General features: G+C 41.8%; 1 protein-coding gene across 2 annotated transcripts in view; it reads right to left on the bottom strand.

Annotated features, from left to right (window-relative positions):
- LOC140491978 (histone-arginine methyltransferase CARM1-like) overlaps positions 1 to 25,122 on the bottom strand; it is a 103,222-nt gene that overhangs the window by 32,301 nt on the left and 45,799 nt on the right. For both annotated transcript variants that reach the window (XM_072590544.1, XM_072590553.1), the window contains 2 exons: positions 6,907 to 7,084; positions 5,925 to 6,015 (listed from right to left, as the gene is read on the bottom strand). In XM_072590544.1, coding sequence (XP_072446645.1) covers positions 5,925 to 6,015; positions 6,907 to 7,084 — 269 coding nt within the window. The remainder of the gene's footprint in view (positions 1 to 5,924; positions 6,016 to 6,906; positions 7,085 to 25,122) is intronic.

The raw sequence follows: 25,122 nt of genomic DNA, 5'->3' as shown, positions 1-25,122 counted from the left end.
GGGTTTCAAAAAGTGGATGCTATCTTTGTCTCTCTGTTACAGCCAAAAGCTGGGCCTCCCTTCCTAGGCCGTGAGACTAAATCTGATTTTCTGAATTGACCTTTTTGCTAAAGGGCTTGATACTATATTGGAACAGTTAATTAGTAATAGTTCTTGTATCTATTATTCTGTTAAGCTTTCCAGTAGAGTTGTTATTCTAAATTCCTCTGTATTTTAACTATAGTGTTTAAATAAATTGTGTTCTGCTTAACCTTGAGTAATTTGACCAGTTGCATCGCATTTGGAACACAGCCTACACATTTGCCTTATAAATAAGAAAAAGTTAGGTCTAGGCTGCCTTCTTAAAATATTTTGAGGGGGTCTGGTCTGGTCTGGTCTGGCCCAGAACAATCCTCTTCTATCTTAATAAGTGACGGCAGCAGATGCATGGGAACACCCTCACAGGCAAGTTTCACACTGTCATGGCTTAGAACCACACGCCATTCCTTCACTGTTGTTCAATCAAAATCCTGGAACTTTCTCCCTCACAGCACTTTGGGTGTACCTGTGCTACATGGATTGCTATTGTTCAAGACACACTGACTCTGTCTTCAAGGGCAATAAGGATGGATAATCACTAATAACTGACCAGCCCACAACACTCTCATTCCATGAATGTATAATAAAAAAAACTTCACTTTGTATGAATCCAATTTAAACATCACTTGCTACTGATGAACATCAGTGTGCCACCCCGTCCCCTCTCAGTAAGATCATTGCTGCCAGCTCAGTCCATGTTTCCCATAGTTTGCTGATATCTGTGCATTTGACTTCCTGAATTGACTGCAACTTCGGATTATTTATACACATCAGGAACATAAAAAAGAGAAGCCAACACCAAAATCCATTTGCGTGATTCCTTGCGTAACTGTTCCCCCCCATTTGACCTTGTTCCTTTAATAATAACCAGCTGCTTCAATCCCTTTAACCAGTTACTAATCCATATCCATGGTTTAGAACTGATCCTCATTCTTTCCTGAGATTTTTAATCCTCCTTTCTATAAGAATACTTCAAGCATTTCCTTGAATTATGTTTATATCTGTCCTTTCAAGTTCTTTTAATATAATGAATCTCTGTTTTGACCTATTTGAAGCCAATCTTCCCCCAGTCTGCAGTTCTCTTCTCCTTATATACGATGTAGTAGCAATCTAAAAACAAGACAAACATATTTATGGAAGTACTCTGCAAAATTCAACTCACATCCAGTTTAATGATGCAACTTCCCAAATCTCTTCAGGCTTCACAGAAAATATTTCAGTGAAATGGTAACTTGCATAGCATATCAACATCTGCTCCCACTTCAGTGTTTCACATGAAGTACTGAAGACAAGTGAGAGAGTTTTTTTCAGCATATGCACACAACTCACACAAACTTCAAATACATCATTCTCCATTCACCGAGGGTAACCTAAACTGTACCTTTGTCAGTTATGTAATGTATGAGGGTTATTTTTGGTGAGCATATTAAATATTAACTGGCAAGTGAGATCCAGGAGAGTATTTATTTGATTTTAACCAGCTTCAGCTGTTGCTGAGTAGTTTCTCCACACTGGATGCCACAATTTTAGTGGAGGATTATTCATAGGCAGGTTTACATGGGTTTGAAAGTCACTCTAGCCAATTGAGAGAACTCCTGAGCAAATTCCTGGCACATATGTCTTTGAAGCCATTAATTCTCTACAATTTCCCATGGGCTCCTTTTTGCATTTTGTCCTCATAGAGATGTACAGCACGGAAACAGACTCTTCGGTCCAATCCATCCATGCTGACCAGGTATCCTAAATTAATCTCGTCCCATTTGCCAGCATTTGACCAGTATCCCTCTAAACCCTTCCTATTCATATGCCCATCCAGATGCCTTTTAAATGTTGTAATTGTACCAGCCCTCCACCACAGCTTATTCCATACACGTACCACTCTGTGCGTGATAAAGTTGCCCCTTAGGTCTCTTTTATATCTTTCCCCTCTCACCCTAAACCTATGCCCTCTAGTTCTAGACTCCCCACCCCAAGGAAAGGACTTTGTCTATTTACCTTATGCATGCCCCTCATGATTTTATAAACATTTATAAGGTGACCCCTCAGCTTCTGATGCTCCAGGGAAAACAGCCCCAGCCTATTCAGCCTCTCCCTATAGGTCAAATCCTCCAACCCTGGCAACATCCTTATAAATCTTTTCTGAACCCTTACAAGTTTCACAACATCTTACCTATAGCAGGGAGATCAGAATTGAGTGCATTATTCCAATAGTGGGCTAACCAATGTCCTGTACATCAGCAACGTGACCCTCCAACTCCTGTACACATCCTGAGATTGATATCTGTATGCTTGGCCTGTTCCTTTGCAGCAGAGAACAACCAGCCCAGTACAACTTCCTAATTTTTCTTTCATGAAACATGAAGCAATGATAGACAACTTTAGTACCTGACAAAGACATATATGAGTGCCTGATGACTTTGTACCAGACCAAGTCTAGGTTTTACGTCTCCCAAAATTTAATTCTATGTAAGCCAATGGAAAGAAAAGTCAAGACTTTACACTATTGCACAAAGTCAAGATATGATTAGATTCCCTGCAGAATGGAAACAGGCCCTTCGGCCCAACCAGTCCACATCAACCCTTCGAAGAGTAACCCACCCAATTCCATTTCCCTATCCTATATTTACCCCTGACTAATGCACCCAACACTACAGGCAACTTAGCATGGCCAAATCACCTGACCTGCATATCTTTGGATTGTGGGAGGAAACCCACACAGATACGGGGAGAATGTGCAAATGGCACACAGACAGTTGCCTGAGGTGGGAGTCGAACCCAGGTCCCTGGCGCTGTGAGGCAGCAGTGCTAACCACTGAGCCACCATGCTGCCCTATACCCCATAACAACTGTCATTTCGAGTATAAATCCATATCTTGGATCTTTCCAAAGAGAAAACTTTAACCTTTTCTTATAAAGAATGAAAATTAGCTAGTCTCTAATACAGAGATCAAACTTCATAGGGGAAAACATTTCTTGGCAGCACATTGGGCGGATCTTCTATCTTTACTCATTGAAAACATCTAGATGTTAGATTAGAACAGATCAGAGTGTAGCTCTTTTGTCAGGTGAAGCCCCTTCACCTGATGAAGGGACAGTGCTCTGAAAGCTAGTGCTTCCAAACAAACCTGCTGGACTATAACCTGGAGTCATGTGACTTTTCTGACTTTGTTCACCCCTGTCCAACACCACTACCTGTACATCACAGATTAGATTAGATTAGGATTTCAGGGATTTTTGAATTGTGATGACACCGACCCAGCCACACAATGCGCTGTATTCCAATGGAATAACTAGGAAACATAGGCTTCAGTGAAATGCTGTCAGTATTGACTTTAGCATAAATGTGGGCATTCATCTGTCAATGATAGTCTGATAGAAAACTGATTTGGAATGTTTCCAAATGCTGAAATGTCTGCTCCTGTAGAAACCTGTGCTGTACACAGTTCATAAAGCTCTGTTCACAAGGAAACCACATTCCTGTGATGGATCATTTGCACGCTCGGCGTCATATCCCATGTATCTAATTACGAGTGGAAGAAACAACTTTTAAACAGTGTGGTTAGATGCAGGCCTTTGCTGCTAATCTGCAAAGTAAATTCTAGCCTGAATTACCAAGGAAGTTAAATCACCACAGACACTTCAGTGAGGTCACATCTGGACTACCAACCCATTTCCAAAGGAGGTGTAAGTGACCTTCCTTCATCCAAAGAAAACTTCAGACTTCTTTCCTCCCACCAGTTTCAGCTTTTCACTTCAACGGTTAAACCCTCACTTGGGAGCTGAACCCTGTTTTCAACAAACGTTGGCCTATTCTGGCAATAAACCACACTCTCAGCCTATAAAAAGCAAATTCTCCCCAATCCACTGAGAGACAGCTTGTGACCAAACCGGCCTCTCAGCCTCTGCATCATTGACCAATCTGTAAATGAAGTCAAAGCACTGCAGTATTCTGTCTAACAAGCAGAGTTCCACTCTCGCCAGCTCCAACACGATGGAATTAGACTGTAAAGATGTAGCATGCATTTCCAATCAGAGCAAGGCACTATCTGAGCTATCTTTACTCCACCACTTCGCCTCTTCTCTTTTGCACCATTTCTGTATACAGTCAGTACTGGCCCATTGTCAGGAAAGGTGGCTCAGTGGTTAGCAAAGCTACCTCACAGCGCTCGGGACCCGGGTTCGATTCCAGCCTTGGGCACCTGTCTGTGTTGACTTTGCACGTTCTCCCCATGTCTACATGGGTTTCCTCTGGCAGCCAAGGATGTGCAGGTTAGGTGGATTGACCATGGGGTAAATTGCCCATAATGTGCAGGTTAGGTGGATTGACCATGGTAAATGGGCTATAGGGTTCAGAGATGTGCAGGCTAGGTACATTGGCCATGGGGAATGCAGGGGTGCAGGAATAGCGTAGGGGGGTGGGTCTGGGTGGGATGCTCTTTGGAGGTTTGGTGTGGACTCAATGGGCCAAATTGCCTGTAGGGATTCTATGAATACTCCATCATCATTTTCTGTAGCCCTTCTCATAATCTCTCTCCTGCCAATCCCCTCATTTGTCTCACCAAAACCCTCTCCATTACCAGGATTTCATCTAAATAATGAACTTAGTCTTGACTCTTTATGTCTGCTGTATTTATTACTCACTTTGTGGTTTCTTGTCCTGCTCCCATGCCATTACATCTGGAGCCTGCAAGGATCTATTCTTGTCCCTCTCTTATTTCTCATCTTCATGCTGTCATTAGGTGGCTTAATCAAACACTACAGCATTAGTGTCCATACATGCCCAGTACCCAGCTCTATGACTCCACTACTGTTGCTTAATTAGCAGACTGCTTATCCAACATCCACATAGAAATCCACTGCAGAAATCCACCAGCAGTTCTTAGACAGCACCTTTCAAATGAACAACCACTTCCATCTAGAAGGACAAGGACAGCAGATACATGGGAACACCCCCAACTGCAAGTTCCCCTCCAAGTCGCACATCATCCTGACTTGGGAATATATTCCGTTCCTGCTGTGTTGCTGGGCCAAAATTCTGGAAATGCCTCCTTAATGGTTGACTTCGTACAGGAGTGGACGGCAGTGGTTCAAGATGGCGGCTCACCAGCCCTTTCTCAAAGTAAAATAGAGAGGTGGACAATAGAACAGCCATATCACATGAATGAATTAAAAACTCCTAGTGTGGCTCAATACCATATTTTGTCCTATAATGTTCCTGTGAAGTTTCTTGGGACATTTTATTAAACAAATGGCACATTGTAATTTTAAGCTGTTGTTGCTATTGCGAAGTGGTTCTGTTTTCGTCTGGCAGTAAAGGGAAGTACCATGAAGGCAAGGCAACGCTTGTGGGATCCTGGTTTTTGCAGGAAAACAATGACATTGGAAGCAATGCCAAATATGGCACAGAGCTAGTCAAATGCCAACACTCCAGTACTAAACTCCTGTTTAAATGTGAGATAATTGAATATTGCACTTGTTAAATACAGGTTCCAAAAAAATACAATGAATTTGCTTTGTGATGTACTTCTGGGAAAGCTGTCACCAGAATTAATTGGCATTGTAACACGACCCCATTTAAATAGACAAAAACATGACACATAATCCATGAAAACTTAAGTTTTTACACATCTGCTCTTAGAAATTGGATGTTGGCATTTGCATGCAACATCCCGACTTACAAGATCCATTTCATAACACATTCCAATGGGACAGATTTATAAAAAGACCATTTCCCTCCGGTGATCTAAGCATTTCATAACAATATGCCCGTTTCTTCAGAAAACAAGTTGTCCTCAAATAGTTTCAGATTGTGGTAAACATTGCCAGAGCCTCTCATGAGGACATACCAGAAATTTGCCCTTGTGTAGTGTTCCATGTAAAGCTGCTCATCAGAAAACGGAGCAAGATGAACATCACCAAAAGTAGGAAACATCATCCCTAAGAAAACATACACAGCAGGGGTATAAACATGGAAGCTTCAACAGGGCTATAATAACGATTATAAAAATAAATACTGCCTTATTTTAAGGGACAGCAAAAGCCATCCTTATTTTTATTAAAGCCTAAAAATTAGGAAAAAAGCAGTCTGCAAAGCTGACCCTCTGACACCACCTCATGCAAAAGCTTGTCTTTAGAATATTATCATCAGGAAATTACAGACACAAACCTGCGTCCCTCTACTGAGCTCCAATGCATGATGCTGCAGGGTGAACTGATGCTCTAAATAAAAATAGGATACTTTACCTGCATTGCAGGATGAAGAAAGTCAAGACTTGTGTGTTCTGTAAGGAATTATAGGCTACAATGCTTTTTCTTTCTGAGGACTTAGGTCTGATGGTGCAGTTAGTTAGAATATTGTCCTTTTGCCTCTGGTATTGGAGTTTTAGCGCAGCTCTGCTTTCAGCCAATGCTAAGTAGCCAAAAACACCGTTGAAATTGAATAATCTCAACAGTTCTTAAAAACCAGTGAGTTTACTCTAAAGAAACCTGATTCAAGAATTAGATATTTGACCAGGAGAATATTCAAACTGCTGTTGGGATAAAGTAACTATCACATTGAGTAAAAATACACTGTTAGGACAGAACAGAGAAAGTTCTACATTGCTCCTAGCCTGATTTCAGAGAAGTTGATGCTAACATTGGGTGACAAAAACTGAGAAAGATGTTCCATTCCCAAAACAACATGCTTTGCTACAAAACAACTTTGCCCCGCTTTCAAAATATTGCTGGATTCTTTAGGTATTCAATTCCCATGAACACATCAAGTGACCTTACACCCAACTTTTAAATATTCAGACAAATTACGTGTTCCTGCATGTATCGACCTACCATTTGGTTTCAGCCACTTCTTTGCATGGAGGTAACTTTCGAGCATCCTTTCATTAAATAACAAATATCCCATGGGTTCTGAAATAATGATGTCCACTTTCTCAGGAATGGCAATTTCCTCAATTTTCCCTTCCAGGATCATTACCTGTTCTGAAAGATTGTTACTTCTCACTAGAATCTGAAGATATAAAAGGAGAGCAACATCTTAGCATAAATTGGTACCACAAACAGGTATGTCTTTTCATTGGCCTACCCCTTCACTGTACTTATAAATTGAACAAGAATAAAACAGTTTACCACATCTACATCATTCTATCAGAAGTCACATGACATCAGGTTGCAGTCCAGCAGATTTATTTGAAATCACAAGCTTTCGGAGCACTGCTCCTTCGTCAGGTGAGGAAATCAGGTCAGAGTAAACCTGACAAAGGAGCAGTGTTCCGAAAGCTTGTGATTTCAAATAAATCTGTTGGACTATAACCTGGTGTTGTGTGACTTCTGACTTTGTTCACCCCAGTCCAACACCGGCCCCTCCATATCATACATCACTCTGTTCAACAGGACTACTTGACTTGGAGTTGTAGAGTCATAGAGATGTACAGCATGGAAAAAGACTTGTCGGTCCAACCCGTCCGTGCCGACCAGATATCCCAACCCAATCTAGTCCCACCTGCCAGCACCCGGCCCATATCCTTCCAAGCCCTTCCTATTCATATACCCATCCAAATGCTTTTTCAATGTTGCAATTGTACCAGCCTCCATCACTTCCTCTGGCAGCTCATTCCGTACAATTTCTTTTTAATTCATTCACAGGATGAGGGTGTTGCTGGCTAGGCCAGCGTTTATTGCCCAGTCCTAATTGTCCAAAGGCCAGTTTAAAGATAACCATACAGCGGTGGGTCTGGAATTACATGTAGACCAGACCAGACAGGTTTCCTGCCTTAAAAGACTTTAACAAATCAGATGGGTTTTTATTTCCTGAAGATTGACAGCAGGTACATGGATACAATTAGCTTAGCTTTTCCATTCTAGATTCTTGTATTGAGTTCAAATTTCACCATTTGCAATAATGGGATCAAATATTAGCCTGAGGTTTCGGATTACTAATTCAGTCACCACCAGCTTCCCATAAACTGGTGAGAATGCTTGCTAATATCACCCAACTCCAAGCTAAATATAACTGTTCTATGTCTAGGCCTTCAACTTCTGAAGAACCTGGCTTCAATTCTTGCTATAATTTTGATGGAATCTTGGTCTGAGCTTGGGAAAAATTGGGCGCACAACTGAAAATGTTAAGACATGAGGACAACCTCCATCCAAGTTCAGTGCTCTAACAGCTTGGTTACATATGAGGGATAAGCTCTTGGAAACTCTAAATTCCACATTAAGATGCCTGTTCAGTATCAGCAGAACAAGTTTAGAAAAATGTGAAACAAAACATTGCAATATATTCAGATCCTAATAAAAAACAAATTAAATGTAACTGAAGACTGATAGGTTGGCATAAGAATGAGATTCCACCTTTGTGACTTACAGTCATACAGTTATAGAGTTGTACAGCACAGAAACAGACCCTTCAGTCCATCTCATCCATGCTGACCAGATATCCCAACCCAATCTAGTCCCATTTGCCAGCACTTGACCCATATCCCTCTAAACCCTTCCTATTCATATACCCATACAGGTGCTTTATAAATGTAATTGTACCAGCCTCCACCACTTCATCTGGTAGCTCATTTCAATACATGCACCATCTTCTACGTGAAAATGTTGCCTATTAGGTCTCTTTTATATCTTTCCCCTCTCACCCTCAACCTATGCCCTCTAGTTCTGGACTCCCCCACTCCGGGGAAAAGACCTTGTCTATTTACTCTATCCATGCCCCTCATGATTTTATAAACCTCTAGGCGACATGGTGGCTCAGTGGTTAGCACTGCTGCCTCACAGCACCAGGGTCCCAGGTTCGATTCCAGCCTCAGGCGACTGTCTGTGTGGAGTTTGCACATTCTCCCCGTGTCTGCGTGGGTTTCCTCCGGGTGCTGGATGGGTTACTCTTCGGAGGACCGGTGTGGACTGGTTGGGCTGAATGGCCTGTTTCCACACTATAGAGAATCTAATCTAATAAGGTCACCCCTCAGCCTCTGACCTTCCAGGGAAAACAGCCTCAGCCTGTTAAACCTCTCCCTATAGCTTATATCCTCCAACCCGGCAACATCCTTGTACATCTTACCTGAACCTTTTCAAGTTTCACAACATCTTTCCGATAGGAAGGAGACCAGAATTACACGCAATATTCCAAAAGTGGCTTAACCAATATCCTGCACTCCAAGGTCTCTTTGTTCAGCAACACTCCCCAGGACCCTGCCATTAAGTGTATAAGTCCTGCTCTGATTTGCTTCCCAAAATGCAGCACCTCACATTTATCTGAATTAAACTCCATCTACCACTTCTCAGCCCATTGGCCCATCTGATCAAGATCCCGTTCTACTCTGAGATAACCTTTTTTACTGTCCATTACACCTCCAATTCTGGTGTTATCTGCAAATGTACTAACTATGCCTCTTATGCTCACATCCAAATCATTAATATAAATGCCAAAAGGTAGAGGGCCCAGCACCGATCCTTGTGGCACTCCACTGGTCACAGGCCTCCAGTTTGAAAAACAACCCTCCACCACCACCCTCTATCTTCTACCTTTGAGCCAGTTCTGTATCCAAATTGCTAGTTCTCCCTGTATTCCATGAGATCTAACCTTGCTAACCAGTCTACCATAAGGATCCTTGTCGAATGCCTTACTGTAGCCCATACAGATCACATCCACCGCTCTGCCCTCATCAGTCCTCTTCATTACTTCTTCAAAAAACTCAATCAAGTTTGTGAGACATGATTTCCCACACGCAAAACCATGTTGACTATCCCTAATCAGTCCTTGCCTTTCCAAATCTTTATCTGTTTCACCAAAGGATAGAGCAAAGTGATCTCCAGTTTATGCACTTGTATCATTTCACATATTTTAAAAAATATTTCTTAAACAACGGTGGAAAGACCTTATTTGAAACTCTGCCCTCTTTCAGCATAGAAGTCTGCAGCATTTTAGTTTAATGTTAATTTTCTCCAAACATTTTGTTCCATTTTCTTTCTAAAACCAATTCAACATATTTCTTCATTTTAACACATTGAGTCCACTATATTAGACTCACAACATTTGTTTATATGGTCCAACGAACAGTATTCAAATTTAAAAATCATTTTCCATTTTGGGAATTGTACGACAACCAAAATCTAAAAATCTTAAAACTTTGCAAGGCTTCTCATTCAAATTAATATAACTCAAGATTAATCAAAATCACTCCAAACACTTCATATCTTACACTAGAAAATCAATCTAAATATGTGTGAACTTTGTATGGGAATTAAAAATCCCCACAATTTTCAGAATATCCTGGAATCATAATTCTGTCCAGGAACTAAGATTCCAAGACTGATCTCTTGAAAAATGAATCCTGTTAACTATCCGATCACACGTCACTTTGTGAACTTTCTTTCAAACTTCCAAAATGCAACAAGGTTAGTTTCCAAGAAGAACTTTAACTTTTTTAGCCCAAAACAAAAGGAAACCTCTCCATTTCTACACACTTACACAGAATATCTGGAACACCCATTCAATTTAACGACATTATGCTTCAAAGAAAATTATTAAAAACTGCCAACCAAAATCAGTGTCTTACAGACATGGGAAAGTAGAAAAAAGTTCTTTATGTTTTCTTTGACAAACCTCACATTGTCTTGTTATGGACTAGGCCAGACCACTCAAAACATTCTTAAGCAGACAGCCTACACCATAACTTTGCAATTTGTTTCAGTAAGTGTACAGTGAGAATTACCTGGAGTAAGCTAGATAGGTTGATTACCAGGTTTTAAAACATACAGAAATTTATTCACAAAATTACACAATGAAACACAAAGAATAGAACAAAGAACCCCGACAGAACTCAGTCTATCCAAACTAGACTTAACTATGCTGTTCCGAATATACACAACACATAAGCAAACCCCCTTAAAACACCGTTAGTAAGAAAAGGAACAGATGCTTACAGGTTGAAGTTAGAAGGGCAGAAAGAGAGAGAGCCTGTTTACAGAGTCCACTGCTGAACTCCCAACTAGTTCTGAGATGATCTGCTCAGCTAGAGAGCTGATCACTCCCCTTCTAATATACAGGTCACTTCTAATACATGACAACTTTGGCCTGAAGTCTCATCTGTTTACATATAAACAAAAAGGCCTCTCAATACCCTTTAATCTCTGTACCAAACCAGTCCATTTGGAACCAGGAGCTGGTTTATGACCCCTCTGAAGAAAACCAAGGACACAGTATCCTTGAGAAAAGGGACAGCTTTTAGAAAATAGGACCAGCTTTGTGACACCTCCCGCCTTTAAAAAAATGAACCATCAATACCAAAAGATGGCTTCAATTTTAACCATTCAAAACCAACTGGCTAACACACACATATACACAATACTAAATGTACAAATGTAAACATGCATAACCATATGCAAATTCAGGCTGTGGCACATCCACCACTGAATGCCCCCGTATGTCATTCAAACCTTGATAACACATCGGTAATCACGTTTTCGTGACCTGCCACCTGCACAATTGTCACATTGAATGCTGCAACAACAAGCTCCATCTAAACAGTATGGAATTTTTGTCCTTAAAGTTTTCCACAAATGTCAATGGGTTATGATCAGTGTATACGATTGTCTCAGATGCGTTGCTGGTAATATAAACATTGAAATGTTGTAATGCCAACACCGAGCTTACAAGTCTCTTTTTCCACCATTGAATGTTTCTGTTGATGAATGTTTAACTTCCTGGAAAAATACCTCATGGGTCTTTCTATTCCCTCGTCATCCTCCTGCAGGAGCACCGCACTGACACCTACATCACTGGCATCGATAGCCACTTTGACAGGCTTTGTGTAATCAGGTGTGACTAATACTAGGGCAGTGGTTAGCACAACCCGCAGGCTGTCAAATGCCTTTTCACAGTCCGCTGTCCACTGAAACTTCTTCCCCTTTTTAACAATTTGGTGAGTGGAGCAGCCACACTGCTCAAGTTCACCACAAATGTTCAGTAAAATCCATTCAAGCCCAGCAACCAAGGTACTGCTTTCCTTGTAGACGGTGCGGGAAATTCCCCAATTACTTTTGTTTTCACATCCCGTGGGACCATTTGTCCATGTCCAATAACGTGGCCCAGGAAGGTGACTTGGGCTTTGGCAAATTCACCTTTAGCCAGGTTTACCACTAAGCCTGCCTTCTGAAGTCAATCGAACAAGTCCGTTGGATACTGTAAATGTTCCTTCCATAAGTGACCAAAAATCACCAGGTCATCAATATACACCACACAGTTGGGTAATCCAGCAATGATCTTATTAGTCAGTCTCTGTGGCTGGAGCATTTTTCATACCAAATGGCATGATCTTGAGCTGATATAGTCCATTTGGTGTTACAAAAGCTGAAGTTGCCTTTGCTCTCTCTGACAGAGGTACTTGCCAGTGGCCTCTGAGCAGGTCCAACTTAGAAATGTAAGTTGCTTGTCCCACTTTTTCGACATAGTCCTCCAACCGTGGAATAGGATATGCATCAGTCTTTGCAACAGCATTGACGTTGCAATAGCCGTTGGGTACCATCTGGCTTTGGCACCATGACTATGGGTGAACTTCAGTCACTGTAACTCACTTCAATTATGCCATCTTGGAACATGCGTTCTATCTCTTTCTGAACCTGTGCCAACTTTTAGAGGGTTATGCCTATAAGGATGTTGCTTAATCGGAACAGCATTTCCTAAATCTGCATCATGCACAATTAGGCTAGTACTTCCCAGCCTACTTCCACATATCTCCCCATATGACTGTCATAACTCTTTCAGGTCATTTCGATTTTCTTGTGGAAGGTAACTCAATAATTTATCTCAATTTTTGACAACTTCCTCATTGTCCAATTTGATTTGAGGAATGTCAATTCAGAATTCTCTGAGCTTGGTTTTTCCTTCTGTGCTGTAATCATTAACACTTTCTCCTCTTGCTTTCCTTCCCGATCAAAATACCTTTTGAACATATGCACATGACACACTCTGTGAGATTTCTTCCAGTCTGGAGTCCTTACCAAGTAGTTTACCTCACTCAATTTCCTCTTGGTTTGCTAAGGTCCACTAAATCTTGCTTTTAAAGGCTCACCTGTTCCTTATCCCCAATTGCAAAATTGCAAATTTGTGATTTCTTATCTGCTTCCTGTTTCATTGTATGCTGTGATACTTTTAAATGCTGTCTAGCCAACTCTCCAGCTCTATTTAATCATTGTCTGAAATTTGACACATAGCCCAGATGGGTGGTCTCTGATTTCTGACTTATTAATTTCTCCTTAATCAAATTTAAGGGTCCTCTTACTGCATGCCCAAAAATTGATTCAGATGGACTGAATCTGGTTGATTGATTTGGTGCATCTCTGATTGCAAAAAGTACAAACAAAACTCCCTTATCCCAATCATCTGGATAATCCTGACCATAAGCCCTCAACATTGGTCTTTAGTATTTGATGCCATCTCTCTCATGCTCCCTGCGATTCCAAGTGGTATGCAGTAGATTTGAATTGCTTTATTCCCAAGTTATCCATAGCTTCCTTGAATAGTTTGGATGTGAAGTCTGATCCTTGATCTCACTGGATCTCTATTGGTAGTCCATGTCTGGTAAAATATTTAAGTAATTCTTCGACAATCCTTTTAGCTGTGATGTTGCGTAATGGAATTCCCTCTGGAAATCTAGTCAATACATCCATGATTATTAATAAATACTTATTCCCATTTTTTTGTTTGAGGTAGGAGACCTACACAATTAATCAAGACTTTTGTGAAAGGTTCCTCAAATGCTGGAATAGGTATTAAAGGTGCTGGTTTTATTACTGCCTGTGGTTTTCCGATTAGCTGACACGTATCATACGTCTGGCAAAATTCAACTATGTCCTTAGATAGTCTAGGCCATTAAAAATGTCTTTGTATGTTAGCCTGTGTTTTCCTCAGCTCTAAATGACCTCCAAGTGGTAGCTTATGCGCCACTCGCAGCACCTCCTTTCTGTTCCCGACTGGCAAAACAATCTGATGAATCTCTGCCTATTTCCCAGCTGCTAGAATTTGTGATGGTCTCCATTTCCTCATTAAGACATAATTTGTTAGGTAATAACACACAGGGATGCATTCACTCTCCTTCTCTGTAAATGCCTTTTGATACAACTGTTTTAAGTTCTCATCTTGAGGGCGGCATGGTGGCACAGTAGTTAGCACTGCTGCCTCACTGCTGCCTCAATTCCTGCCTCAGGCAAGTGTCTGTGTGGAGTTTGCCCATTCTCCCTGTGTCTGCGTGGGTTTCCTCCGGGTGCTCCGGTTTCCTCCCACAGTCCAAAAATGTGCAGTTTAGGTGAATTGACCATGCTAAATTTCCCGTAATGTTAGGCGAAGGGGCAAATGTATGGAAATGGGTCTGGGTGGGGTGGTCTTCGGAGGGTCAGTGTGGACTTGTTGGGCCGAAGGGTCTTTTTCCACACTGTAAATAATCTAGTCTTTCTGATGTAATTCAATAAGCTTAGCAGAGCTAAAGATATTTGCATGTTTATCTAGTTGCTCCTACTCTGTCTCACTTATCTGATCAAAAAAGTCTCAGATAAAGCAATATCAACTTCCTTATCTGTGCCTTTTCAACTCTTCTGCTTCAGCTTGTACCTCTATGATCTTGTGACCACACAATCAGGGAAATTTCCTGAATAAAGATCCTTCATTTCTTCAGTTGCCTGCGTCTCCACTGGCTTTTCAACTAGAATAGACAGCACGCCTACCATTGAATCAGTTATATAAGTTGCAAGGACAAATTATATTCCTGGAGCTGAGAGTTTGTCCAGTACTCATACCACAAATTCTCCACTCTTCTCTGGACTCTCTAACCTTACTTTAGATAAATGAGCACATATTGTCTCACCATGAATTCCTGTTCCCAGTACCTTTTCTGGCAATAGTCCCTCAGGTGTACATACCTCCTCATCCTTCAGCATTACATGATGTGGAGATGCCGGTGTTGCACTAGGGTGTACAAAGTTAAAAATCATACAACACCAGGTTATAGTCCAACAGGTTTAATTGGAAGCACAAGCTTTTGGAGTGCTACTCCTTCATCAGGAAGTTGTCAACTTGTAGGCTTTTAGTACAAGCTCACATGCACTTAAAATGGTTTTTTTCCCCAGATTCCTCCTCTGATAGGGATGTAAATACCTCACTACACGTTTCATTTAGATCACAAAACCCACATTGCCACTGGTCACTCCATTTGTTTAGCTACCTTTTCAAATGAGGTGCAAAAGGCTTCCACATCCTTCTCATCAAATGTTGGCAATGCTTGAACATACTTAAACAGTTTCTCACTTGGCTTTTGACTACCAGGGGCTTGCTCATCCTCACTCTCTTCCTCATTAAGCCTACCCTCACAGCCTTTATCTCCAGCCTTTTAAGTTGACTCTCCTTTTTAAATGTCAGTTTTTGAAGTTCAAAACTCTGTACAAAGTTTGGGAGAAGATTTGTAGCTCGGGTGCTCGTTGTTGTGGTTCTGTTCGCCGAGCTGGGAATTTGTCTTGCAAACGTTTCGTCCCCTGTCTCGGTGACATCCTCAGTGCTTGGGAGCCTCCTGTGAAGCGCTTCTGTAATGTTTCCTCCAGCATTTGTAGTGGTTTGTCTCTGCCGCTTCCGGTTGTCAGTTCCAGCTGTCCGCTGTAGCGGTCGGTATATTGGGTACCCAACATTCCCAAGACAAATTCCCAGCTCGGCGAACAGAACTTCAAAACTCTGTTTTTCTTTCTCTTCCGCTGCTCTCTGTTTTCCCCTCTCTTCTGCTTTTAATCATAACTCAATCTGTTTCATTTTTGCTGCCCTTTCCTTATCTCTCCCCTCTAAGTCAAACTGCATCATTTGCAATTGAAGTCTTGCCATCGCTATAGATTCTGATGGTTTCTCCAGCGGGTTTAAACACTGAGCTACTGCTGTAATTATCTCTCCTTTCCTCACAGAAACAGGCACTTCTAATTCTAGCTTCTCTGCTCATTCCTGCAGCTTGGTCTTATTCACCTTTTGCATAGCTTCCAAAGTCACCGCATCCACATCCAGAAACCTTTAGGAGACTGAAAGAGTCATTACTAGACCAAACTTTGTCTACCCAACCAAACCAACACCCAAAATAAAGACCTACCTGCTGCTGTTATGGACTAGGCCAGACCACTCAAAACATTCTTAAGCAGACAGCCTAGACCATAACTTTGCAATTTGTTTCGGTAAGTGTACAGTGAGAATTACCTGGAGTAAGCTAGCTAGGTTGACTACCAGGTTTTAAAACATACAGAAATTTATTTACAAAATTACACAATGAAACACAGTGAACAGAATAAAGAACCCCGACAGAACTCAGTCTATCCAAACTAGACTTAATTATGCTGTTCCGAATATACACAACAGCCCCAATAAGCAAAGCCCCTAAAACACAGTAAAAAATGGAACGGATGCTGACAGGTTGATGTTAGAAGGGCAGGAAGAGAGAGAGAGAGAGAGAGAGCCTGTGCACACAGTCCACAGCTGAACTCCCAACTAGTTCTGGACTGAACTGTTCAGCTAGAGAGCTGACCACTCCCCGTTCATTATACAGGTCACTTCTAAAACATGACCACTTTGGCCTGAAGTCTCATCTGTTTACATATAAACAAAAAAGGCCTCTCAATACCCTTTAATCTCTGTACCAAACCAGTCTAATCGGAACCGGGAGCTGGTTTATGATTTCTCTGAGAAAAACCAAGGACACAGTATCCTTGAGAAAAGGAACAGCTTTTAGCAAAAAGGGACCAGCTTTGTGACAGTCTCTCCCTCGATGGTTGGATCTTATTACACCCTCATCCCAGATCAAGACTCCTAAAATTCCATTCTCAGCAAACAAAACACTTCTTTTGAACAAATAAATATTAATATTTAAATTAATATATGGTTATTGAGGGATTTAAAAGATATTTCCTTCACATCTGTGGCCTCTTCATTCAAGGTGAAGACAATAAATGGGAGATTGATTTACATTGTTACGACATGGAGGTAGGTAGCTGAACCAAATAAGTCTTTCCACCTCTGTATTCACAACACAGTCAAGTTCAACTGTCAAAGACTCCCATATACTTCATTCCAAACTAGACTTTGTGAATAATTAATTTCCAGACTCTGGCTTTGCATCTTAAACAAAAGACTTAACTGTGTATTTGATCCAAAATAACACAAGCGGCGAGAAACTTAAACAACATGGTAGGCTGATTAATATTTATGCTTTAAATCCAAACCAGTTGTTTTCAGCCCCCATTCACTCAAACACATGTAATTAAGATTTTAAAAAATGCAAGTAACAAAACTGGCCAATTTAATTAAATAACTTTCACACGGTGTCATTTCATTGAAACATTGATCAATGGAATAGTGTAGGTTAAAGAGGCTTCAGATTGATTCCATAGGTCAGTGCAACATCGAGGGCCAAACAGCCTGTACTGCGCTGTAATGTTCTATGCTCTGTGTCACTTCCTCTGTTCACCTAGGCAAAAGCAGCAATATATCTAACTCAGCATTTTATTCTCTGGGCTTTCGAATCTTCATGCTATCTCTGCACCAGCCCAGAACCATCTATCAGAAAACATTGTTCAAAAATATAACTTTAATTCTGGTTCCATCCTGATAGGTCTCAATTACCATTCTACAAATGCCATCTGCTTGAACGTAGGGTCTCTTCCAGACTTGCCAGGACCAATTCCCAGGAACCAACCTCATGAATAGCCAACTTTTGCTATTTGTCTAAACATGAGCTTTTCCTGCATACAATACTGTGTACAATTCTCATTGCTCTTCTAAAGGAAGGATGTTGTTAAACCTGAAAGGGTGCAGAAAAGATTTACAAGGTTATTGTCAAGGTTTGTGTTAAGGGAGAGGCTGAATAGGCTGGAACACTTTTTCCCAGAGTGTCGGAAGCCAAGGGGTGACTTTATAGAGGCTTATAAAATCATGAGGGGCATGGACAGGGTGGACAGTGCAGGTCTTTTTCCTGGGATGGGGGAGTTCAAAACTAGAGGTGAGAGGGGAAAGATTTAAAAGGGATTCGAGGGGTAACTTTTTCATGCAGAGGGTGGTGTGTGTATGGTCAGAGAAACATTTAGGTAGAATCAGGATTTTAAGTACTCCCTCAGATATTGCAGAGACAGAGAAGAATGTGTATTTTTGTTGAATAAGAGCAAGAATACTGTGTGTTGGCAGCAATCATCTGCAGAACAGCCACCAGAATTCAGTGAATGTACAGAACATGGAACATATATTTTTCTCTATAGTTCTTACTGCACACTGTTATAATTATCCTGCCATTTTCACTGCATTATGATATGTCAGCCCCCTGCACTTAGTGAAGTTAAAAATCACACAGCACCAGGTTATAGTCCAACAGGTTTAATTGGAAGCACTAGATTTCAGAGCGCCGCTCCTTCATCAGACAACCACCTGATGAAGGAGCAGCACACCGAAAGCTAGTGCTTCCAATTAAACCTGTTGGACTATAACCTGGTGCTGTGTGATTTTTAACTTTGTACACCCCAGTCCAACACCGGCATCTCCAAATCATGACTACCATCGACAGCACTTTGTGAAATCAACTTTGCAATCATTGCCTGGGTAATCCACCATTATGTTGGCCACATTTTTACCACTACAGTCTTTGAAGGATAGTTAGAAAACATTCAACTGGAAAACCAGCGTTAAGTGACACATATCTTACAATAACAGGTGGTTGATAAACATGTGAATGATTTGGTATAAAGTCGACAAGCTAAAGTATCCTGCCTTTCTCAAGTCATCCAACATAGATTGTCTTGCTTTTTCAGCCATTGGCACATTTATTTATCACAGATTGTTTTCCACAAGTATGGAGATTTCTCAAACTCACTGCTTCTATCATGTTTTGAGTAGTTGGAAGAAAAGAATGAATCTTAGCAATTAGTTTTATCACAACAAGGAAGTTCCCAAACATTGTTAGCCAAGCTCTTCACTGGCTCTCCGAAAAGTTCACTCATACTCTACTGGCATGTACAGAACTGCAATAACTTTTGCTCTTGTTCCTCCAGCTATGAATCCAAGGTTCACACCATTGCCCCATCAAACATTAAGCTGAGCTTTTCTATGATCCTCAAAGTGCTCTCATAGTTTTGAATTCCCACAGGGTTTTGCCCTTCATTAAGCCCTTCATTAGCCAATGCTATCCGTGACATTGAGAGGTATTTGTGGGCAGAACAATAAACACAAACAGTTGTTGGACAGTATACTGGCCACACACAATCATATTTTTCATCAATGTTGAAAGAAATAGACCCTTTGAACAATGTCCAATTTGGTTTCTGGATAATGGGTTTGAATTTTCAGTGGGTTCACTCCATGTTGACACTAAGAATATTCTCCCTCATGGGAGAGTCTAGGTGAGAAGGGTCAAATGGCCTACTCGTGCTCCTAACCTCTACATTTCTAGGACCAGAGGGCATAGTCTCAGAATAAAATGGGGACACCAATTTAAGTCTCAGATGATGAGGGTTGATTGCCTTTGGAACCCCTTGCCCCAGAGAGCTTTGGGGGACAGAGTTTTTGAGTATACGTAAGGCTGAAAAAGATAGATTCTCGATGAATTGGGAAATCAAGGGTTACAGGGGAAATGCAGGAGAGTGGGCATGAGGAATGTCGGATCAGCCACGATCCTATTGAGTGACAGAGCAGGCTTGAGGGGCCAAATGGCCTACTATTATTCCTATTTCTTATGGTCTTGTGTTTTAAATATGGCTCGGACATCTGAGATACCAGTCTCTTGGGAACATCTAGTGAGTTGTGAATTGTTCTGGGAACAGCTCAGGGTAAGATGTAGATAGAATTGCATGACAGTGACACTACATGGATGGGATCACCAGTTAATGCGACTAGTTTAGTTAGATAAGGTGATACCCTTGCTAGCCTTCATGGCAATTCACCCTCCAAAAATTGAGGTAATTGGCAATTAGCCACAGAAATGCAGAACTCAGATTCATGGCTTTTCAGTTGATTGTCCTCTGCTCTCAAGCACCAGCACACTATACCAACCAAGATGGTGACACCAACAAGGTAGGTAGCGTTTTGGCTTCTGAGACCATCTACTCCAGGTCAGTCATATCCTTTTTTCTCTTTACTTTCCATTTTCTTTTTTTAAAAATTTTCTTGTTGGCTGAGGCGGTGTCAGTGCGGAGGAGGCGAGAGCGAAGCCCATGGTGAAGGTGGTGGCTGCAGCGGTGGCTCATGGTTACGGTTGGTCCAGACCAGGATTCTCAGTGATGTCGGGCTCAGATCGGGATTCCCAGCAATGTTGGGCCCGGATTGGGATTCCCAGTGATGTCCGGTTCGAACCATGATTCCCAGTGATGTTGGGCCTAGATTAGGATTCCTAGTGATGTTGAGCCTGGATCGGGATTCCCAGTGATGTCGGGCCTGAGTAGGGATGCCTCGTGACATTGGGCACAGATCGGGATTCCCAGTGATGTTGGGCACAGATCGGGACTCCTGGTGATGTCTGGCCTGGATCAAGATTCCCAGTGATGTTGGAACCGGATTGGGACTCCCAATGATGTCGGCGAGGCAGTGCAGTTGGCGACTTCTGGGGCATTGGCTGGGCCTAGAATGGGATTCATTATGGACAGGGCCCAGAACACCTCACAGAAACCCCAGAGACCTTAAAAACATCCAGAGTCATGCTCGACAAGAAGGACATGTAAAGATGAACATTATTTCTTATATTTCTGCCTTTATATGTTTCTGTCAATTGAAGATGAAGTTCTATTTTAGTAATTTCTGTTTATTCATTTTGTAATCCAAAATGACATTTGATTGTGGGAATAAAACCATTTCCAAATGCATGTGACAATAAAATCATTCAAGTTAGTATTCGGTTTGACTTTCAGCAACTACTACCGATGGGATTCAATGCTGTTTAATAAGGGTACACTATAACTGATAAGTGATAGGCAGTCAGTCTTTGATTAATGCCAAGCTCTTTACTCAAATATACACATGACCTTTGTATACCTTTTAAAAGTTAATGTAAATCTACACAGAATAACTTATATTGAAGAAATCTTGTTTTCTGAACTAATAACATTGCTTTGTCTGTGTCTAAAGATTCAATCCAATTCCAGCGTGCTTAGAAAAGGTTTTGGTTATTTTCCTTCTGCGATCCAATGCTAAAAGGTCTCCTCTGAGTATTGAAACCCACTCTCCTATGTGACTGCAACCATTTCCTGTTTATTCAACTGCTTTGCATAATTTTCCCCCATTCTGGGTTATTTAACTCCTTCAGTATTGGAATCCGTCAAGTTGAACTTTCCTGGCTCAAATAAAAATCCATATCAGAAAGTAAATGCACACTAACAGTGTCAAGTTAATGAGTAAGAACTGATCTCACAAGATAAGTACCTGATGTTAGTTGTTGAGATATATCCAAGTCTAACAACAGTGATTTGATCATTTTCTTTACAATTCAAAATGAGCTGCCATAAAAATTTCAGAAATCTGAAAACCTTTGCAGCAAATCCCTCTTCCTGAAAACTACAGTTTTTGTAATTTAATTTGCTAAAGATCTAACAGCAGGAATGTTATCCTCCAATAGTGCACTGAGTGGCCCTACCTGCTTTAGCTTGTTGGGAACCAGCTAGAATCCAGTCAGCAGTGCAACAGGATAAAATAGTATGACTCATACCTGTTTGCATGTATCTAATGGACTGGTTCTGGGTCTTACCAACGCCTGTGTCTCACCAACATCTGGAGAACAGCACTGTTATTCTCTGGGAAAAATTTGATAAGTCAATGTGTGCCATGGAAATAAAAATGGGTCAATTAACATTATTTATTTATTCTGGATCAAGGACCAACAAAACATCAATGCATTCTGGCAAGAAATAAATTCCAATTTGCACATTTCCTGTGTTAACTATTGTAAAAGCAGCATGATCCAACGTGGCCAATAATGCATTTCAGGAAACAAAAGGAAGAGCAGGATCCAGTTTAGATTTCTGGACAGTTAGTGATGGGGATACACTTGGGTAAAGAGCTGAGCAAATGATAAGCCTGCTGTAATTTGTACTGCTTCAATGCTAAGTCCCCCTTTCATGAGGAATCATACAGGAGTTATAATTAGAAACATTACTGCAGGAAAACAGGCTGTGAATATTCAGTTTCCTTTGTCTTCTATTTCAGCAACACAGTAATCAAGCTTTTCAAAAATAGAAAGTAAAATTCACTAGCTACTGGAATATATAATTAGGTCTATGCTGTTCATATCAGTTTTCTTTGTGCATCTGTTTGGATTACATTTTTTTTGTCCAACAGTAGTCTCTCCTGTTGTCTTGTACACTGCCTTTTTGTGCATTGTACTAGCTCCTAGTTTCCTCCCTCCTGTGAATCAAAGGTATTAATAGTTATGTTCAGTTTCAGCTGTGCTTTCTCATGGACTGACTTGATGGAAACCCTTCCCTTTCTTCACCTGCGCCAGCACTAGTGACAGCACACCCTTGGCACCAGATTGGAGACTAACCCTACATTTGGGATGGGATTGGGTGGGGGGAGTGTTTATTTGGGGGGGATGTTTGTTGAGGTTGAGGTGGAGGTGGTCTTTTATGAGGTAGTGGCGAGTTTTGGGGCAGGGTCTTTTTGGGGAGTTGGGATTGTTGGTGTGGGGTCTTTAGGGAGGATGGGATTGTTGGGTTGGGGTCTTTATTGGGGGTTGGGACTGTTGGGGTGGGGTCTTTATGGGGGAGTTGGGATTGTTGGGGCAGGGGTCTTTACAGGGGGGTTGGGATTGTTGGGGTGCTGGGTTTGAGATCTTGGACTTTGAACATGCAGACACCTGAGGACTGCACCGGCATATTGGAGTCAATGGTGGATTTCATCGTCAATGCCTGTTAGTACCACGAGGACCTTTCCAAGGTCAGGGAAATGACCCACTTTGTCCAGGGCTCACCCTGGGTTCTGATAGCCAGGTGGGGGGACAGTGTTGAGTGCCAGGAGTGGCTGGTATAGGGCCTTTGCTTTCTGAATGTCTGAGCTGAGGCTCATTCTCTCATAATCCTCGGTGAATCCACTGATGATGGTTTCTATCTCGACTCTGAAAGTGTGCACACCAGGCACTGACTGTGTACTGCAGCTCAATGACAGGTATTGGAGTGGCCTTAATTCTGGCCTGGAACCGTTGAACAGTCTCCCACTCGTCCTGTAGGTTAGATCCACTCTGATAGGGAGCTTCATGGACAGGGGGTGGATTATGGTGTTGAGGAAGATAATGAAGAATGTTGATATGATGACATAGCCCTGTCTGTCCCCAGTTTGCACTCACATCAGGATCTATGGTGGATCCACTGATGAGGCACAAGGCTTGCATGTCATTATAAAGCAGCAGGTAGAGAATGGAAATGGAGTTCTGCGGGTAGCCAAATTTGAGGAGGATGTCTCACAGTCCCACATGGTTAACAGAGTCCAAAGCCTTTGGGAGGTTGTAGAAGGCTGTGAACAGAGGTCGGTATTGTTCTTGCATTTTCCTGGGATTTATTGCGCACTGAGAGTAATGGCAATTGATCCTCTGCATGGGCAGAAGCTGCACTGAGACTGAGGGAGGAGCTGTTTGGTCACTGGGAGGAGCTGGCTGAGAAGGATTCTTATGATGCCCTTTCTCGTGGTGAGCAGTCAGGATGTCCCTCTGTAATTTCCTCATTCAGACCTGTCTCTGGAGTTTAATTTGGATAAATGTGAGATATTGCATCTTGATAAAATGAACAAGCGCAGGGTGTTTACAGTTAATAGTAGGGCCTTGGGTAGTACTGTTGAACAGAGAGACCTAGGAATTCAGGTACGTAGTTCTTTAAAAGTTGTCACAGGTAGACAGGGTGATTAAGAAGGTGTTTAGCCCCCTAACCTCCTTTGCTCATACCATTGAGTATAGGAGTTGAAATGTCATTTTGAGGTTGTAGAGGGCATTGGTTGGGGCCACTTTTGGAGTACTGTGTACAGTTCTGCCCTGCTGTGTGAAGGATTATATTAAATTGGAGAGGGCTCAGAAAAGATTTACAAGGATGTTGCAAGGTTGAAGGGTTTCAATTAGAGGGAGAGGCTGGATAGGCTGGGGCTTTATTCCCTACAGTGTTGGAGGCTGGGACATGGATAGGATAAACAGACAAGGTCTTTTTGCTGGGGTGGGGGAGTCCAGAACTAGAGGGGATACATTTAGAGTGAGAGGGGACAGATTTAAAAGGGGCCCAAGCGAGCAACTACTTCACACAGAGGGTGGTTCTTGTAAGGAATGAGCTGCCAGAGGAAGTGGTAGAGGCTGGTACAATTACAGCATTTAAAAGGCATCTGGATAGGTATACGAATAAGAAGGGTTTAGGGCCAAGTGCTGGCACGTGGAACTAAGTCAGACTGGGATGTCTGGTCGGAATGGATAAGTTGGACAGAAGGGTCTGTTTCCGTGCTATATGGCTCTATAACTATATAATAATATGTAAATGATATAGAAGATGGTATCAGCAATAACATTAGCAAATTTGCTGATGATACAAAGCTGGGTGGTAGGGTGAAATGTGATGAGGATGTTAGGAGATTACAGGGTGACCTGGACAAGTTAGCTGAGTGGGCAGATGCATGGCAGATGCAGTTTAATGTGGATAAATGTCTGGTTATCCACTTTGGTGGCAAGAACAGGAAGGCAGATTACTACCTCAATGGTATCAAATTAGGTAAAGGGGCTGTTCAGAGAGATCTGGGTGTTCTTGTCCACCAGTCAATGAAGGCAAGCATGCAGGTGCAGCAGGTCGTGAAGAAGGCTAATAGCAGGCTGGCCTTCATAACAAGAGGAATTGAGTATAGAAGCAAAGAGGTGCTTCTGCAGCTGTACAGGGCCCTGGTGAGACCACACCTGGAGTACTGTGTGCAGTTCTGGTCTCCAAATTTGAGGAAAGACATTCTGGCTATTGAGGGAGTGCAGCGTAGGTTCACGAGGTCAATTCCTGGAATGGCAGGATTGCCTTACACTGAAAGACTGAAGCGACTGGGCTTGT

Source organism: Chiloscyllium punctatum, chromosome 2 (genome assembly GCF_047496795.1).
Source record: "Chiloscyllium punctatum isolate Juve2018m chromosome 2, sChiPun1.3, whole genome shotgun sequence".
In the NCBI taxonomy this organism is placed as follows: Eukaryota; Metazoa; Chordata; class Chondrichthyes; order Orectolobiformes; family Hemiscylliidae; genus Chiloscyllium; species Chiloscyllium punctatum.
The sequence above is the reverse complement of the archived record's forward strand: the minus strand, read 5'-3'. Positions and strand labels throughout refer to the sequence as shown.